The 20,430-nt window shown below is 35.8% G+C and overlaps 1 protein-coding gene across 1 annotated transcript in view; it reads right to left on the bottom strand.

Annotated features, from left to right (window-relative positions):
• The window catches only part of LOC109049870 (succinate--CoA ligase [GDP-forming] subunit beta, mitochondrial-like), a 97,608-nt gene extending 77,722 nt beyond the window's left edge, over positions 1–19,886 (bottom strand). Inside the window, exons 1-2 of the mRNA XM_042734415.1 lie at positions 19,730–19,886; positions 1,141–1,282 (exon numbers count right to left, since the gene is read on the bottom strand). Of these exons, the coding sequence (XP_042590349.1) occupies positions 1,141–1,282; positions 19,730–19,834 (247 nt within the window). The 5' untranslated portion in view covers positions 19,835–19,886. The remainder of the gene's footprint in view (positions 1–1,140; positions 1,283–19,729) is intronic.
• Positions 19,887–20,430: the final 544 nt, after the last annotated feature.

Raw genomic sequence — 20,430 nt, 5'->3', positions numbered from 1 at the left:
TTTTTTAACACTTTAGCGTACTGCAAATAACTAAAAAAATAAATAAAAATAAAGCTAATAACATTGCTTCTTTAAAAGCATTGTTTGCTGTGGTTGAGGAGCAGCAAACCGCAGAACTCGAATTGAGCTGTCAGCTGAATTGCCGCATGGGTAAGTGGGCCCAACTGTGGGGTGGCATCTCTGCACTAGGGAACAGCTCACTGCACTATCGCAGTCACAGAAATCCTTCACGTCTCGCTTGGTCGCCTCGTACAGTACATGTCGCCCGGGCCCGGGCCCTGCCCTATCCCACAGGAACCAGGCTGAAACACTCAATGTGTTGGACTGGAAATGCCATCCCAAATATGTTCCAAATTGAGTTATGAAAAAAGATGTCTCACCCTCAACATTTGACCTGAAAGCACCTGGACTGCAGAATCAAACTCATATGAACAACAAGCCACATTTGAAAGTAAATATTTAGTCACATACAGTAAGGGCGGAAGACCTTGAAATGGAACGCTAAAGCCTGTTCTGTAGAGTAAGATAAGAAGAAGATTACAGCTGTGAGCCTCTGGAAAGCATCCATAGTCTCTAACACACATGAAACCGAATGAGGTTTGAAAACTGGCACTTACAGACATTTGTCCACCTCCTGGATTTAGCCCGGTTAATTTGGATTTCGGAAATGCCACATATAAAAGGTGCTTGTCTCAGAAACAGAAGCTCACATGCTTGGAAATAAATAAAAAGGCATGAAAGAAAATAAGAATGAGCCAGCATGGATAAAAACAGTGAAGGAGCAACAACCCATGTAAACATAAGAGAAGCAGAAGAAATAAGAGATGATCTTCAGTCCTGTTGACCCTTGAGGGCATGTCCACCAGAATAAAAGCAAAAACATCAATGCGATTTGTGTGCTTCGTTCTCATTGGCTAGTTCTATCCCTCATGGCCCAGCTTGCTGCGTGGGAGGCCAAATCTCAGCATACAAGCACCAATCGAGTTAACAACTAAACATCACCTCATCAGCATGTTATCAATGAAGTGTTATTCATGTAAGCACATTGTCGACTCTTAAAGCTATTAGAGAGACTTCAAAAAAGTGGCACTGTGTTTAAACACTTCACAGCGAGCAGTTTAAAATGAGAAGGACACTTACTGAGTCTCTTGGCAGCCTCCAGGGCTTCAGAGGCAGTGTCAGCCACAAAGAAGCGCTGGACTGTCACGCCGCTGTCCTGCATCAGCTTCTTGCTCTGGTACTCCTGCAGGTTCAGCCATCTTCTGGGACTTACCCTCGCTAACTAAAAACACAAAGACATAAACAATATGGTTTACTTAAAGGGGTCATACGATGCGATTTCAATTTTTCCTTTCTCTTTGGAGTGTTACAAGCTCTTGGTGCATAAAGAAGATCTTTAAAGTTGCAAAGACTAAAGTCTCAAATCCAAAGAGATATTCTTTATCAAAGTTAAGAGTCTGCCACACCCCTCTAAAACAGCTCATTCAAACACACCCCACATATCTACGTCAATATGTGGAAATATTTGCGTAATGCCACCCAAATGTTCATACAAAGAAAGAAGGCTGGGTTTCAGTAACCGCAGTTAGTGTTGAAGCAGCCATGTCAGGGAGATGCTGTGTGTATCTAGGCGAAAGCAAAAGCACTTTATTTGGCCTTCAGAAAGTAGATGCATTTAGGAATTTTTAAGATTTCTTACAACAGAACAGCAACGCATTTAATGAACGACCGTTTTGTGAACCAAGGATAGGAGGTGATTCTGACTTTGCTACGACTCTGCCTCTGAAGCAGCTACTGTAAGTATGTTTTGTTATTAGTTTAAGTATTTGCTATTGAATATTCAAATGCGAGTTTTGCCAATAGTACCTGTGCATTGTGTGTGTGTGTGTGTGTGTGTGTGTGTGAGAGAGAGTGAGAGAGAGAGAGATGGTCAAACAGTGGAGTCAGTAGTCTTAACTGTCCGTGGCTTGTGTACTGCAAACACATACGAGCTTCATGACTGTGTCTGTCACGTGACTCTGTTCCCCTTTCGGGCTTGAACTGATGGTAAAACTAAGGACATTATTAACTGTCTTTACATTTATTTTGAAAGATGAAGCTCGTGATTATTGAAAGATTTTCGCTGAGTGCTTGCGAGGATCGGCCAATCACAATGCACTGGGTCAGTTGGCCAATCAGAGCAGACTGCTCTTGTCGGAAGGAGGGACTTCGTAGAAAACGACGCATTTGAGAGAGGCGGGGCATTGAGGACCTACAATAATGTACAATATTTGAAAAATAATGTGTTTTTTGAACACTGAAGCATGTCAACATATTCTATTATACCAAATACACAAAATAATGATGTCCCCTTTAATAAATGTTGTGAATAAAATATATGATATGAACCTTTCTCATGCCTGGTCCAGTCTGGAGCCTGGAAACAAATGTATGAAGGTTCAACAGAGAAAAGCTTTTAAAAATATTGCATAACTGTGTATATTAGTCAATCTGTCAACCGGTAGAGATTTTGGACTATGGTCTTTATCACGGTTACATGCTCACGTAACGTTGCTGTGCTACGTGGTCATGAAAACATATCTTTTGCACACGTTTTTAAGCACTGCGGTATAAAAACAAGTGATTTTAAGCCACTAAAACACAATCAGCAGTGAAAGAGATCTCGTTTCGCTATATGCCCACACACGAAGACGGTGCTCATAGAGTGCAGGAGTAATTTTTGCAGCTTCATAGGCCTTGAACGGTTAAATACACACATTTGCATGTGTCAAAATGCCCATTTTTGCCATTTTCCTTGTAAACACAGTAATTTAGGTCTTAAGGGAAAGCAAACAGCTGAGAAAGAAAACTTGTAACAGTATACTGGATCTGGGACACTCTTAATGTGACCGCAGTCTAATATCCCAGCTGTCTGTCGTTCATGTTAATCAACAACAAAAGAGAGAAAATCTCTTGACTAAATCACTTTTGTAACTTTAATTAGAAGAAATATATCATATATCATTATGTATGTGACAGTTCAGAGACTAGACCACATTTCAACTGCCACATTGACGCATCTCTACTGTCATGACTGTGTGATATGCCGTCATACTGTTCAGTCGTACCTACCATGAATACACGAGTTGGATTCATTTTTTCAGGCAGCTCTGTGAAGTCATTTCACAACAGACATCAACTGTAATAAAGTGGTTTCAAGACCATTCATGTCTTGCCTTGCATTCAGGCTAAGATTCAAATCGTTGCAGCTCAGCACTAGGTTAATATTCACACAAATTCATGATCACGTCCTTTGATGAGCATTGAATGTGATAGTTAACAACCCATAAGACATTCATTAAATAGACATTTTCCCATTATTCACCACTATAGAATGAGAGTGAAACAAGTTATCAGAGCAGCACAGTGCTAAATGAAGTTAAGCACCTTATTAAGTCATGCTTTTGAACAACTCTCTATGGCTTCAGCTAATTGAGCGTCTACGTGTCTCCATGGAGAATAATGAGTGCGGCCACCAAAGTTGGCAGGCTGTGGAAGAGCACTGTGCAAGTGTATACTCAGAAGTGCATACTACCGAAGTGCACACATTATGAGGGGCATTTGATGCAGAACTGAAGTGCCCAGTATAGTGACAAACTATGAAATACATATATACATAAAAAAGGGAATTCCACAAAACTTGTTACTCTGAAACGCACTCGATTACAGGTTACAAGATGTGTACAGTGTAGAAGTATACACTCAAAATTCAATACTACTGAAGTGGAATTGAAGACACAAAATGTTCACAGTGCCAAAATATACACTTAAAAGTGCACACAGTTGCAGTGTACACTTTTAGCAGTGCATTCTACAAACTTCTACACTCAGAATTGCCACCATGGAGAAGTACAAGTCTACAATGACAATTTGGACACTTCATGTCTTGTGGATTTCACAAATGTGTGTGAGCAAAGAGCACAAGACCTCAAGTCCACATAAAGTGTGCCATTATGAACAGAACCAGAGAGCCAGAAACAGAAAGTACAACAAAGAAAAGTTTGTATGTCTCCAATCCTCTCACTAACTTAATTACTTGCTCTTCGATAAGAGTCAGATGATGCACTACTCTCATTCTCTGCAATGTTCTTCTCAACGCCTGCATTTCATCATTTCACTACTATACATCACAGTGTGCTTTGACTGTGCTTGGCTACAGAGAACTAAATAAAATATGATTCATCATATCATTGAATTTGGTGCTCACAGCACATTTCTCATAAGAGAAAACAGATCACGAAAGGATTCGGTTGGTAAATTTAGCCAAAACTTTAATATTGCAATAACAATTTCCTGACATTGTATGCATTGTGCAATAATTGTTCACTTTCTCACTCAGCTCAGAATATGACATCTGTAATAGACTTTGGGTTATAAGGATAATGTGGAACCAATTTCCAACTAATCACTTCTGTCTAGAAATGTGTACACTCAGAATTGCCTAGCTTGGAAAAGTACAGTCCATGTGGCCTTTGCTCACCCAAGTCCGTGAAGTCCACAGGTGACACTTAAGAGCACACTTTTGAGTCTAAAATGCCAATATGGAAACGCCATCATCTTGTGGATTTAACAAATGTGTGTGAGCAAAGTGCACAAGATGTCAAGTCCACATGAAGTGTGCCATTTGGAACAGAACCAGAGACCAGAAGCAACCAGCATCAATTTTTGTATGATTCTTTTTATGTATATTGTTTATGTTGCGCTACATGACCTTGTAAATTGCCTTACTTTATTATATCTCACATATTACATATAATTTAAATATATTAATATTAACAATGAAAAACAATTATTGAATTTATTATCTAAAACAATGATCTAGTGTACTTCAGTATGCTTAGGTGCTATATATAAATATACAATGTATCAACAATCAGCATAACACCTAAGAGGACACAATAATACCATTGTCAGCTATTAAACACAGAAAGGTATTATTTTCATGGTTGGCATCTGCTGAGCCCTCTGAGGGTCATTCCTAATGGCCGTGGTGTAGCATTCAACGTATATTTTTACCTTTGTGTGGGAGTGGATACTGTCATACTTAATACTGGAAACAGCTCCCTGTTGTACAAGCTAGCTGTTGTTATCATAGCTACTTATGAAAGGTTCAGCGGAAGAACACTGGCTAATAAAGCTGCCTCACACATCAAACTAAGCATACCATGTGTTTTAGTACTTTTTTATATATATGTCACATTTATGATAAAACACAAAGTTGGCGATAACCTTAAAAGTTCTGATTCTCTGCATAGCATACACAACATGTGTGCATGAACAGACTCCAGAGCAACATTTACCTTCAGTCAGCCACACAGCTGAAGGTTTTTATTTAGATTTCACATAGGAGGGTTTATTTTCTGACTGTCTTGGGCACAATGGGCTCAAGGTTCACAGCTTTTTATTAATTCATATGGGAAATAAGTGCTGTTTTCTCAACAGATAATGCTTCAGTGCATCAGCAATAAACATAAAGTGTGCTTTACATGAATAAATTTCCCAAAACAAATATTAATAAAGAGATATGCGAGACGAAGAGCGAGACGATCCTAGAAGGGTGGATTGTTCTTTCAGAAGAAATGGAAAACGTGTGATGGGAAACACAAATAACTTGTGGTGAACAAAAGTAAAACTGAATTAACAATACTTTGCCTTCAATTAAAAAGTGTTTGTTAATTAAATCCGAAGCATGTAACGTTTTAGCATTATGCTAAGCTAATAAACCAAGCTGTTTCCCGCCTCGTGTCATGCGTGTTTTGCGTAAACAAATCAGTCTGAATGAACAATATAATAGCATTAGTGAGAAGACTAATTAAGTAAACAACTCACACACTAAAATTTAAACACTTTGTTATGTCAAAATAAGTAAATAAAATAATGAATAATCGCGAGCCGGTAGAAAATAGATTCAAATATGTGACGATTCAAATCGGTTGAGATGCTAAACAAATCGCGATTCATTTAGGGGTCTCAGGGGAACTTACTGTCTTTACAAAAATTTAGATGGTATTTTTTCTTTTCATCTTGCCTCTGTGTAATGCATATTAAAGTTCATAAGTGCAGTGCTGCTTTGTATACAGCGGAAACCAAGGAAACACTTTAAGCTCTACCTGCTGTCAGAGAGTGAATCTGCGTCTCATTCAGCTCGTCCACTGTTTCATGCAGATATTTTTTATACATAGTTTCACAAAACTGTAGTCAAACAATTCTGTTTTTGCTTCAAATTTTGAAATTATACAATCTAATTTAGATTAAAAATGTATGCAGCATCTTTGTTTGGATCATGATTAGAATGCAGTGGTTGCCTCTAATTTTAAATGCCAAGAGCACAGACAAAGCCTTATTTTGTTTATATGATGAGATTTATTTTATTTGTGTTACTTATTTTGGGGCTTGTTTTAAAATTTCAATTAAATTTTGTTATTTACATTTACATTATAAATTTTGCCATTTAGCAGATGCTTTTACCTAAAGCGACTTACAAATGAGGACAATAGAAGCAATCAAAACCAACATAAGAGCAAAAATATGCAAGTGCTATATTAGTATATTTCAATTTCACAAAGAAATGTGCAGCATTTTGTCCAAACAATAATAAAAGGACATCGACTCATGAAATCAAAATCGTGAATCGTATCGAATCGTGAGTTGAGTAAATCGTTACATCCCGACTGATAAACAATAAAAACATAGACAGCAAATCAAAATCCACCTGACTTTAAAAAGCCCAAGCATTTAAAGTGGCCACAAATTTATAGAATTTTCTAATCAGGCATAAAAAAAAGAGCAACCACCAAAAGTCTTCTCCTAAACCATCCTCAAATATACAACCCTGTGTCATCCAAAGACCAGGAAAGCAAACCAGCGTCAGATAACAGGTGTCAGGTGTATAAACCTCTAAATCTGGAGTCGAATAAGAGAAATATACGTTTAAAAATATCAACATAAAAGTCTTGATCTGAGGTGATGATATTTGCCTAACAGTTATATTTTTGTGTTTCTGTCTGTCAGGTGTTATTGGCATTCCCGGTTCTGGCTCCGCTTGATTAACCGGACTGTGAAAGTGCTAAAAGAGCTCCATGGCAACCTCTTTGCAAATGTTAGCGGTAATTGTTTTCTTTTCCCCCTTCTCGCTAAATTTAGCAGGAGCCCACTTTGTAGCTGTACAGGTTATTAGTTCACTCAAGGGCAAAGAGAGGTTGAGGTGCAACCGAAGAGGGAGGTGGGCGTCAGGGGCGCGAGTGCTGGTAAGAGGGGGACGGCAGGTGTCTGATCTCCCCTGAGACTCAACAGTAATTATCTTCATCAGCACTCTGGAGACACCACCAGTTAAATACCAACACACACACACATACACAAACGCACAGCTTTCTACACCCACAAACACACATGCAGTTGAAAGCTCAAAAAACCTGCATATACATACAAACAGAGTTAAATGAAATAGATGCACTGATGTATTCACATAAAAAAAAACTAATAAACAAACAAATAATAGTAAATAAGTAAGTAAAGGAGTAAAGAACAAAAATTGTGGATACTCAAAAATAATGTCTATGGATGCATAAAAAAAATAAAATTACTTGGCAAATAGTAATGATGTAACATTAAATGTCGAAATCATGAGACAAATAGTTGAAACTGAAATAAAAATTCATAATGAAATTATGACAGTCAAAATATAGATAAAAAGTCATAAAATAGACTTTTTATGACATTATTATGACTTGTCTAAACCTAATTATGGCTTACCATAATTGTTTTTATATCATAGATCTTGACTTTTGAATCTCATGATTGATTGTTTTTTTCTCATCTCATTTCATGTCATAATTATGACTTTTTATGTAAATCAGCAATAATTTATTTCTTATGTAGTGGAAATAGGCTTCCATATTATAATGTGAGCTTTTTATGAGATATTCAAAATGTTTAAACATCAATTGACAGCAAAATCCAAATAATATATACCCTTATCCACTTTATTTTTCAACGTGGAAGTAAGCCGTTTTCTGTGAATGTGCGAGACTTCTGTTTTTTTAGCCACTGTAGATAAATAGCGAGGGGAATATCAAAGTGCACTAAGTGCAGTAAACTGTAAAACTGTTTGCACAAACCAGTGTGTTCATAATTAAGATAATACATTAAAACAATATGGTAAGACACACCAGTTTGCAATATCAAGCAGCAAAATGAGCTGTTTTGTACAGCCAAAAATAGCTGGAAGTGGATGACACCGGAAGCCAGACACATTAGCCTAAATTTACAAATGTCCGTGCCCGCTCTTACACGAAAAACAAGGTGGATAAAGTCACAGGAAACCAACAAATCCCCCATTTCTGAACTTCTTCCATGAATAGTCAAGTCAATATTTTCAAATTCACAGAATGAAACTCTATTACAAAACAGTCTTGACTTTTGGTTAGAGTTTAACTTTTGGCGAGCTAGAAGCGACAACCGTGACATTGTGCAGTAATTGTTAAATGTCAAAGAATGGCATAAAAATTTAATTCTCTATTTCCTCTCACAAGTCATTCTGGATTAAAACTGTTCAACTACTCAAAACAGTCCAACAATGTTATCATCTGCTCACCATGCATCAATTCAACTTTATCCAGTAGGCCACACTTCTTGGAGAACATCTGAGCTAACTAACCACACAATCCTAAAACAACCTTATTCTCACTTGACCTAAACAGAAACATTTGCTTTTTTTTCAAGTTTGTATCCTTTATTAGCATTGAAAGAAACAGCTTCTCTAGATCCTCTGGGAGGCCAGATGTCTCTTAAGGACATGGTGGCCCACAGCAGATCTTGACTTATTGTTGTTCTCTCACAAAGGTGAAAGGACGAAGAAAAGCTGTGGCAGCAGTTGCATCAAATTCCACAAGACAACAGATGCTCTGTAAGGCCCCCACATCAACTTTAGAAAGTCAGGCATAGAGTTAAAGTTGTAGAGGCTTATCTGCATCATTTATTTGATAAAAGTAATGAAGTGTATGTTATGCAATCATAGATTTGACATTATTTTGCTGCATTTTTTTTATTTTTATTAACACCTAGTGAAAAGTGTGTTGAAATTACATTCGTCTTGGTGTGTTTTCCTTGTGCATGAGGATCACAGATCAACTTACATTCAGATTTGAGAGTGCAGTACTCCACTGGAAAGAATGGGCCACTGCACTGCAGTGATGACGAGGTCTATGCTAATCCAGCTGGATATATGAAGGTAATACGCACACACTTCAAACGGGGGGAAAAAAACACTCCAAGGTGCTGGAGAAGGTCTGCTGCTCTTGAATGTAATAGACTCCTGGCTCAGTCATTGCTCTTATAACCTTATTCTGATACCTTCACTGCTTCTCATTAACTGTGACAGATAAGAAAAAATAGCATTTTGAATTGTTTGCGTGGTGTGTCTGTAGCATGTGGAGAAAGATGAAAGAAAACCGTGAGTTTGAAATGCCACCATATGTTAATGACAAACAACTGCAAACAACATTTGCAACATTTAACTTCAATAACGTAACATTTTCAAGTTAAACAAGATGTTTAGTGCGAAAAATAAATTTAGAACGAGCCTTTTATGCATCTGAATGGATCATGAAAAGTATGCTGTGATAAGAGACGTATTGCAGCAATATAGACATTTTGGCTGGTACAGATAACCAGTATATATACAATTATGATACATTGTGAATCACCAAATTATTTAAGGATGCATTTACCAAACATTAAACTTCTAGTTGATAAATAAAATTCAAAATTTATTTGCCAAAAAACAAAAAAACTAATATATAAAAATTCAAAAATTAAAATTCTAAATATATTTGGGGCAAAACACTAAAACTAAAATCAAATTTTAAAGAAATAGATCAGCCACAAAATGAAAATTTGCTGAAAAGCACTCACCCTCAAGCCATCTAAGATATAGAGGAGTTGGACAGATTTGGGGAAATGTAGCATTACAGCACTTTCTCACCATGGATCTTCTGCAGTGAATGGGTGCCGTCAGAATCTAATAAGAATCTAAACATCTGATAAAAACATCACAATAATCCAAAACACTACTCCATCAGCTAACATCTAGTGAAGTGAAATGCAGTGTGTTTGTGATAAACAAATTGTTAGTTAAAACACCTTACAAACAGTTTTTCCACTTTAAAAGATGTTAACTTGATGTTAATGTTGTCTGTTTGGACTCAATTTGATGGCACCCATTCACTGCAAAATCAATATTTTGCATCCCTATTAATATTTCATTTTCCCCACCTGCATGGACTTAATTACATCAAAAGTAAAACCGTTTCAGATGTAGAAAAAGTTGATTAGTTTAGTTTGATAAAAAAAACAATGTTTTTTTTCTTTCTTTAGAATAACGTGCACTCATGAATCAGAATCAACATAATAAGACTGAACATGGATTATAGCAGTTAATATGATCCATTTTGATTTAATGTCATCATTAACTAACATTATTAGTTTTACCTGACCGTATGCACCATTATCAAAGCACAACAAACTAAAAGCAAGCAGCTGAGATCCGATCTCATTGCTTCTTGCCAGGCAGAGGGGAAGTGTTAGAGTAACTCAGGAGGACATGTTTAAGCATCTAGCTGATGGATGAGACACAATCACTATGCAAAAGAAAACAAGGAGGAAATAAATCAACATTCGTCCTTACAAAACCACAAGAGAGAGTCACATGTAATCACTCATCCGTTAAACATGAAATCTGCTGGGGTTTTCACGGATTTTACAAACTGATTCGAATATTACAGAATTACTCAATGTGCCAAAGACCCAGACTGTGCAGGCAAGTCAATGGAGACTACATTTAGTACACTATTTGTCTGCCCACAACATTAGCATGACTTGTACATTAGACTGCTCCATTAGCCAGACAGAGAGAATGGAAATCTTAAGTCAATGAAGGATTGATTCCTAAAAGAGTTCTTGCGGGAAGACAAAATGAAAAGAAAATTAAGCAACACAACTGCTGTCCTCACTAGGGAAAATGGGTTTTACATTTACATATTCATGAGGGGGTATTTACAAATTTGTATTGACCAATCCAATTCTTCCGAGAGAAGGAAGAGGAGCTTAAAAGCTCAAACAAGGAGATTTTCAGAGGACATGCTTATGAGAGCTTTTCTTGAGGTCTTTCAGAGGGCAATGCTGTTTCACTGTGCATAAAAAAAAAAAAAAAAAAAAAAAAAAACATTAAACCAGAGAGATCATTTTTCACACACTTCCATGCAAAAAGTGTAAAATGCATATATCGTTTGTATAATCACCCCAAAATTTAAATTCAAAACCTACTGTATTCCCATCTTCCATTCCAATATATCAAACCCTCTTTTTCCCTGGGTAAAGGAAACTCCTGAAGAAATAAATGTGTAAATATAAGATAAACATCAGTGAACAGTAAATATCTGTGCTGTTGCTATTGAATACTAATAAAAATTATTTTAATAATAATTTCAAAAGCATATAAAATAACTAAGAAAACAAATAAAAGCACATAATAAAATAAATAATAAATAACTGAAAATATAAAAACACAAAGGTCATTCGAAATAACATAATAATGCTAAAATGCTAAAACATCAGTACTGTTTTCTGAAAATTCAACCCAATTCTATTTTATGATAATTAAGTGACTTTAAAAACAGAATAGAACCTTGTATTTTAAGTTTCAAAATTATTCATAACACGAACGAGAAACCTGTACAAAACAAATGTACATATACAGTACATTAAAATGCTTCAAATGACCTCTACCTGTTTGTCTATCTCTTACACATTTCTAGTCACACAGCAATCCACATGGACCTGCTGCATTTTATGTTAATTCTTTCCCTAATTATCAGCAACTAATTCTTTGAAACTTTAAAAACAGAAAGGAAGTCTGAAAAATATAAAATATACAATAAGTTACAAAAGGAATAAAAAACTATAAGTTGGTAGAAATAATATATCATAATTTAAGTTACACATTTCTAGTCACAGAGTAAACCGCCCGCACCTACTCTGTTAAATGTTAATTCTTTCCCTAATTATCAGCATCCGCTGCTTCGACAAACGGTGTTTACAGTCAGCTGTATCAGATCCTTCATAGTGCAGTCACAGGCCAGCAGTCTCCAGTGGTTAAAACCCTCATTACTAGTCAAAGCTCTGCCCTAAACCCTTTGAAATGACTCTTCCTAATTAGCACCTCCAAATGGCCTCACATTTAATTAACTTGTGGAATCCTTGAGGGGCGTTTTGATTTAAGAAATTAACACATTTCCCCATTCCTGATTGTAACTAATTGGTTTACTTTATTCAGAAATGATAGCTGCCATTTATCATGAATAATACAATACCAATGTTAAAACAATGGAGCTAATAAAGTGCCATTGATAGTTCAGGGCTCATTACTGTAAGACTATAGAGATAATTTAAAGATTTAATAAGTTGTATTTACACAGTTTTAGCATCTGCACAAGCTAATTAGAGATCAAATGTTGAAACTATTTTAATTTGGAACATTAATATTCCTTCGAAGTCACAATGTTGGATAACGAAGCAATGAGTTAATTAGCTTGTGCTGGAGGAAAAACCAAATAAAGTCATTTGTGACATCTGAATGCTCTCAGCTCTTTTTCGTTGTTTGATTTTAACTTATGACTTCCGTTGAGCAAGGTCAGGTGGGCACTGGATGAGCAGCAGACTTTGACATGTTGACGAGAGAGCTCCGTTAGGCCGTGACGTGTGTGTGTGTGTTAGCAGAGTTGAGTTATGGGGAGTCAGCAGAGGATGCCAAAGGATTTAGATCGCAGAGATTTGCATCATGGGATACGCTTTTGCCTTAATCTCCTAAAGACAGACACGGGCTGAAGGTGAAGGAAACTCTCTGCAGATATGAATTTAGCAATTAGCATAGTTAATAAGGAACATCATTCAGAAGAGAGAGGTCAAGTCTGAACAAATGGAAGTGGGCGAAGACACTGAATAGTTCAGAAAAAGAGATTTCACTCATTTACCAGCTTCACTTTGGTTCCAAACCCATTTTAATATCTCTGGAACATGCTCTTTCTAAGCAATTAGTAAACGTTCAAAGAACTGCAGATTTCCAGCTTCATAAAGGATGCAGATGTTCTATAAAAGTGGCTGATATGACTCTACAAGCACACTATTGGTTAAAATTTTTCTTTTGAAAGAACTCTCTCACCAAGACTGTAATTATTTGATCAATAATACAGATTATATTAAATCTTTGCTCTTTTGTATTATATTAAATATATATATATATAGATATATTATGTTAAATTTATATATATATATAAAATATATATATATATATAAAACACCAGTTATGTTAAATTTATATATATATATAAATATATATATATATATATATATATATATATATATATTAAGTAAAGCAAAGAAATACTTTTAAAAAAAAATTATATATATATATAAAACATAACATAAATGCTTAATATTTTTGTGGACATCATAATCCCCCAAAACTTTGAAAGGTTAAGTAAGTAAAGCAAAGAAATACTTTTATGTAGCAAGAACACATTAAATTGATCAAAAGTGGCATTTAAAATATTTTTTTAAAATTCAGTTTCAAATAGATGGTATTCATTGAACTTTATATGGTTTATATTACGCAGCAAAAATGTTTTTAACACTGATAATAATAATAATAAGAAAAAGAAGAAGAAGAAACATTGTTAATATCTGAGTACCAAATCAGCATATTAAAATGATTTCTGAAGGATCATGTGCCACAGTTTTGTGCCACAAAATATTTACTGATAAATCATGAAATTTGCTCTCAGCAGCATTCATGGGAGAATTGCATAAAATCTTTTTTTTTTTTTCAGTGCATCTGCTGATTTGGTATATAAAAATGGTTCGAATTATTCACAGTTTTGACTAACAGGATTCGCAATAATACTTTTAAGATACCTTTATGGTGGTTGGTTGACCTTTTTTGAAGCTTGAAAGTTCCCTTGTTACAATTCATCGTAACTGCATAAACTAGAGAGACCCACACAGTTTAAGAATTTCTCCTTTTGTGTTCAATGAAAGAAGAAAGCGATACAAGTTTGGAACAACATAAGAGTTATGACAGAACTGTAATATTTAGTGTACTGTTCCTTTAATAAGCAATGTTTAAAATGCTCCTCAGCATTTAACAACAAGCCTTTGGATGCCAAATATCAAGATAGATATAGTTTCAAAGTTTTTCACAACTGTCATTGGCACAGCAGTTACTTTATAACAACTTTTAATTTGCTGTAACACTAAATACCGCCTCATCACAATCATCATTACAGAAAATTTATCCCAAATGAACCGGGAATACAAGTCCCACAGGAGCGTTCAAAAGAGGCACCTCTCCTTCAAAAGACTGCCAACAGAACTCTAAATGATTGCCGCCTTCCTGAATTATTGAAAAAGCCTAAACAGCCCTCGTGAGCTACAGAAATGGCTATTAACCTTGGCGAAACGATATTCAAATCCAGTTACAGCAAACTTGCTCTACTGTATCCCTGGCGGCCAGGAAATGTAAATGTGTTCTCGCTGTGGACAGATGGGAGAGACGCCTGCTGTTTGAAGTTCTTGCACCAGAGGAGTCGCACCCTCCCACCCCTCGTTTAAAATATTCAGCACGCAGCCTCATCCAGCAGACTCCCCTGGTCCTGTTTCGACACTCCAGTCGAGCTTTTCAAGCTGCTGCAGCGTTGTGAGGCGAATTAGCTTTGACGTCTTCAATCTTTGCGTAAAGATTTTTCACCGCCCTAAAGAACGAACGCAGCTGCAAATGTTCCCTTAAGTTTGGAAATGCGGCCGTGGGTTGTGCTGGGGAAAACAGCTCTGGGATTATCTCTAGGTCCAGACAGGAATTTCTGAGGCGGCGTTGGCGTTATCGGCCATCGCCTGTCTTAAATCCATCGCTCTTTTTTTGGGCATTGTCATTGACAAGCCATCTCTAATTTTCGAGCTGTCATAAAAGATGGGAGTGAATTGCCGTGATACATACCTGCCAGACACGGCTCCTGAGCTCCACTACAGCGGACTGGCAGCTGGCTAATCACTGCCTCTTATCTCAGTGCTAAAAGTCCAAAATAACAGATTCTGTAAAACCTCAGGCACTCAGCTCGGGGGGGTGGGGGGGTGACTTGAGTGCGCAGTTTGTGCATTATGCGATGAATAAGGGCTGGGTATTGATACGCATTTCCCAATTCAATCTGATTCTGATTGACTAGTTGCCCAGATTCTGAATAATTTAGGTATATTTCATGTCTACTTTGATGACAAATGAAAAGTATCAAAAAAAAAACAAAAAATTCCCCAACAAAACAACCAAATTCCAAAAACTTTTTGTGCTCAAATGTTTGATTATGTTGTATATATGTAATATTTTTTTTTTTCTGAAGAAATATAAACATATATAGTGATGAAGGCCAAAATATTAAATGTCAGAGCCAAACTACAGGTGGAAAACTGACTTCACAAAGATAACAGCATCATTATGTTATTTTTACACTTAGTCTGTTAGTAAAATCTGTTGACTTTAGAAATCTTTATTGCATTAAATATCAATGGTGACCATTCAAAAAAGGGGAAAAGGCAAAGTTTGCATGGCTGTAACTCAGGAGGTATTAATGTAGTTTTAGATGTTGAGTTTTAACAAACTTTCCTTTTGGCAGCTTCATTTGTAAAGCCCTATAAGGTTGAGTTCCAGAGATATTGCAATTTCAGTAGAGCTCCAGGAGTGAATTGTTCATTTGTACGCATTTTCAGCAATCAAAAACCAAATGTGGATCATATTGCATACAGATTATACATTTTTTTTTGTTTTTTTAAAAGAGGAATGTCTGAAGAACAAATTATGTTAAAACTAAAAATGTATCTTGTTTCCCTCTATCAAGACAATTGCATAGGAAATACCTTTTTGAGTGTCATAATTATTCTTTTTCCAAAGTATGCGTGCCTGTAACTCAAGAAATATTAAAGTTATCTTAATATAATTTTCTTTTGGAATCTTCATTTTTAAGGCCTTAAATGGTTTAATTCCAGACAGGCATGCAAACTTTGGCTCTGAATCTCAGGTAAAAATTGTCACTTTGACCACCTTCTACAAAACAGTGGATTACTCCGTGAATAAACATTAATGAAATTTGCTATTTTTGGCTTTCTTCTTCATTTAGGTAATTCTTTCAAATAAAAATAAATAAATAAATAAAAAAGTTTAGCTAAATCAAAAATTATAGCCAGGGACATCTGGTTGAGTCGACATGGAATGACTCAATTGCATGTATTGTATAAAAGTATTATTTGATTATTATTTGTTAATACTATACAGTATAAAATTACTATATAATCTAGTGTAATCAAAATTCATGAACAAAACATTTCAGGGTACAAAAAAGGTACAAAAATGCTCTAAATGGGTCTTACCTTGATTCATTGAGTCCATTAAGTAAAGGATTTAACAGACTCAAAGTATCTTCTCAGTTTGTCAGTCTTTTTGAACAATTTGTTAAAAGGACCAGCCCAAAAGAGTAGCTGTGTGCATTTAATTCACTAAAAAGCACCAGTTCATGAATTAGATTACACTAGTTATGCTGTTTGTTATTGTGTGCTGTCTGTGAGCAAACCTCAAAAGAGAGACATATTTTCTTGTAATTATTTGTAAATACATTCGATTCTGCTTGCAAACTGTACTGTATATTTGCTGACACTGAAAAGCAGTAACACTGGCATAGTAAAAAACAGATCCTGGGATTTTAGCAATCGATTTTGTGATCACTAAAGCGAAGATCACGATTAATCGGAAAATGGATATTTTTACCCAGCACTATAGTGCAAACGTCAAAGTATGCAGCCACTGATTAATAAAAACAGCTCGTTGATCGTTGTCAGGAACTGGCTGACAGCCAGATCCCTAAGGAGATGCTGAAACATGAATCTGGTCCAAACATGAGAAGTCCAAACTGAGAGAAAAATGGAAAGCTGCTCTAATCTGCATCTTATTAGTGTCTGTAATCTTGACATTAGTGCTTTTAAAATTTAACACTGACCCTCATACACAATCTAGGTCCTTATCATCTTTACAAATAGCTGATATAAACCCATGCATTAAAGTCTATTACCATAAAAATTACACTTTTCTCTGACACCAAGCAAAACTTAAATATGTCATGTCATTAAAAATACTATAACTGCACTTGGCTCTATGTACTGTCTCATTAGAGCAGGACCTCGCTCAGATGGATGAGGCTTGTGCCCTGTTGCAGCGGGTTGCATCTCATTATACGACAGAAATGAAAATATATGCTAGCTAAGCACTCTGCATGCACTACTAAACCACATCTTACGGCAGCAAAGTGGACTGCACAGAGTAATGAAGTGAAGCCTTATACACTAAATTGGTGTTGATCCAATGTCATTTTCCAGCACAGAACATTTCTATATAACTTTGAAACTCCAGCTCAGGGACATAATAATAATATTAAGGTCGAAAAAGTAACATATATTAGAAAATGGGTGTTTTTAATGATTTAGTCACTTAATTAAAAATGAAATTAAACTGAAAAGCAGACTTTCATGATGACATCAATGCTGCGTTGTGGGAGCTGAATCAATAAATCGACTGAATCAAGTAGCAAAATCAGGTCAGACTGTGCGTACTAAAGTCACTGGAAAGATGCTTTTTTTAGGCAGAACGTCCAATGTTTAAAGTCCTTGTTCTGTGTACAAACCGGCGTAAAGATTTATGAGATGCCGTGCCTTTTGTGTGAAGCAATTTCAAAATAAAATTGTTTTAAGACAAAATTGATGTCTGAAGGAAGCAGATGCGACATCTGTAGTGTTCAAAGGGGTTTATTGTGAAGCCAATAATGCGTAAACAGAATTTTGCTATTAAATTACAGCTGCTGTTATTATCAGATGCCTGTAGGTGGGTGATATTTTAGTATGAACGCATTACAACACACCTGATAATTTATGGAGGTTTGGATAAACTAAATTTCCAGGGCTCTATAAAATAGCTCTTTACAGGAAAACTATATTTGGGCCTGCCTTATTCCACTGATTCCAGTGTAGTTATGGGACAAAAACAACCACTCTTAAAGAAATAGTTCACCCAAATGTGAAAATTTGCTTAAATTGTACCCTCAGTCCAAGTTGGTTTCTTTGTCAAAGAAGATATGTAGAAATGTAGCATTACATCACTTGCTCACCAATAGATCCCCTGAAGTGAATGGGTGGCATCAGAATGAGATATAAAAACACTAAAAAAAAGTCACAATATCTATCTATCTATCTATCTATATCTATATCTATATCTATATCTATATATATATATATGTATATATGTTGTTTCAAAGTCTTTGATGTAGAAACAAACTCTTCTATATCTTGAATGGACTGAAGGTTGGTAACTTTTCAGCAAATTTCTTTTTTGGGTGAACTGTTCCTTTAAAGACGGCAAGCCTCTGTCCTCTGACAACCAGCACATTTGTTTTATGTGCCAACAGCCACTGAACTATTTAGGATAACAGTCAGGATTAAAACAGAATGGAAGGCGCAGCTCAGATCTATTCAATGACCTACTTGAAACTTTTCCTCCGAGTTTTGTTCTATAATGTCAAAATATAGCCTCTGACTTTCCATAAGACTGCATTTCCATTGAAACCGCACTGTAGATCTACTTTGTCCTGGTTTACAGTTTATATGTGCAGAGGAATGTTTCAGTATACATGTCAAATTACACCCAAAATAAGGAAACAAAAAATTTCTTCATGTTGCAAGACCAAAAGAGGAACACAAGACATTCCCCCAAAAATACAAGAATTACGACAGCAGGGAAATCTGCTATACCTAAGATAAATATTAAAAATGACCTTTAAACCTTTGCTGTAGACTGACAGCAAATTGCTATTGGCCAGCTCAGCAGAAAAAGTTTCATCACTGACGGGTCAAAGGCTGATTCTGGCCTATTGCTCACTGACTGAATGAATAGAGGACAAACCTGAAGGTGAAACGATCATTTCCAGCCTTATGAAAAAAAAGAGCAAAAAAGCTCTCAAAACACTCAAACATTATTAAAAAGTATCACCTTTACGAATCAGTATTCCGGGAAACATATAGCGTATAGCAGAACACACAAGCTAATGTTTAAACTATCTTATAAGACTCTGGTACTTATTGATTAGAATCCTTAGAACAGCATTTTCAGACTAGAAAATTCAGAATAGAACCTTTAGAAAAAAAGGTATTTAAGAATTTTAAAACAGAATCTTTCGAAAAGAATCTGTCTTAATTAACTGCAAATCATCAGACCGCATTTGCAGATCATGCAATGTGTTTAATGAACATATGTATATGCTGACGTCAGTTACAGTATCAAGCACCTTGTATATCTACAGTTTGAACAGTAAATTAATTATTCTGCAAAGCAGAGCAGAGACCGTCTGTGTCATTCTAGCATCTGTTCAAATCGCTAGTTAAATGAACAAGCAACGTCATGTTAAATGAGAATTTGTAACTATGTGCAGAATAAATCATCATTATCAGGCGCTGTAAGCAGACAGACAGCAGCTGCGTCACGCAGCACTACGCTCTTCTGCTGGTCACATCACGCACTGGAGGAGAAACGCGGAGATCTGCGATCTGTTACCTGGTTTCGGCTCCCAAGCAGTTGTTTAGTGCTCGCTGCTCGGAGTCCTCGCACAGCCGCCTGACATGCCATGGATGCCGCCATGTTGAACCGGAAGTAAGTCATGTAGCGCTGACACGTGTGTGAGGAGTGACAGTGAGCGTTGCCTCAAGTCTTTAGAAACCTGTAAGTGAACCAAAGAACAGGATTGGACTGTTTACACTCCCTAGCCGGTGGGACAAAAGGTCAAATATTACAAACGTTCTTAAAATATTATATAGTATTATATAAATACAGATAATTACGTAAATGTAGACGATTACATAAATACGACAATTTACGTAAATGTTGTTATGGAAGTGTATTTGAATAGCTGTTGAAAAATTAAATTGTATGTAATATAGTACAATGTATTACAATAATAAAATACGTCCCCTCCCATCAAAGGACAGCCTATAAAAATCGGTCAGTAATTCTAAAAATAATAAAACAATATTTTTCTGTTTACTAATTACTGACAAAATACATTTTTCTGTTATTGCCAAAAGTCTGCATAAATTAGATAATGTAGATTATTATTTTTATGGATGAAAATTTGAATAGCTGTTGAATAATGGAGCTTTTTGTAAAGTGAATAAGTTATATTAATAAATAAAAAAACTATTAAATATATTTTGCTTTACATATATTATTGCCAAAAGTATGCTCTTTCGGTTTGTTTT

Source organism: Cyprinus carpio, chromosome B11, assembly GCF_018340385.1.
Source record: "Cyprinus carpio isolate SPL01 chromosome B11, ASM1834038v1, whole genome shotgun sequence".
NCBI lineage: Eukaryota > Metazoa > Chordata > Actinopteri > Cypriniformes > Cyprinidae > Cyprinus > Cyprinus carpio.
The sequence above is the reverse complement of the archived record's forward strand: the minus strand, read 5'-3'. Positions and strand labels throughout refer to the sequence as shown.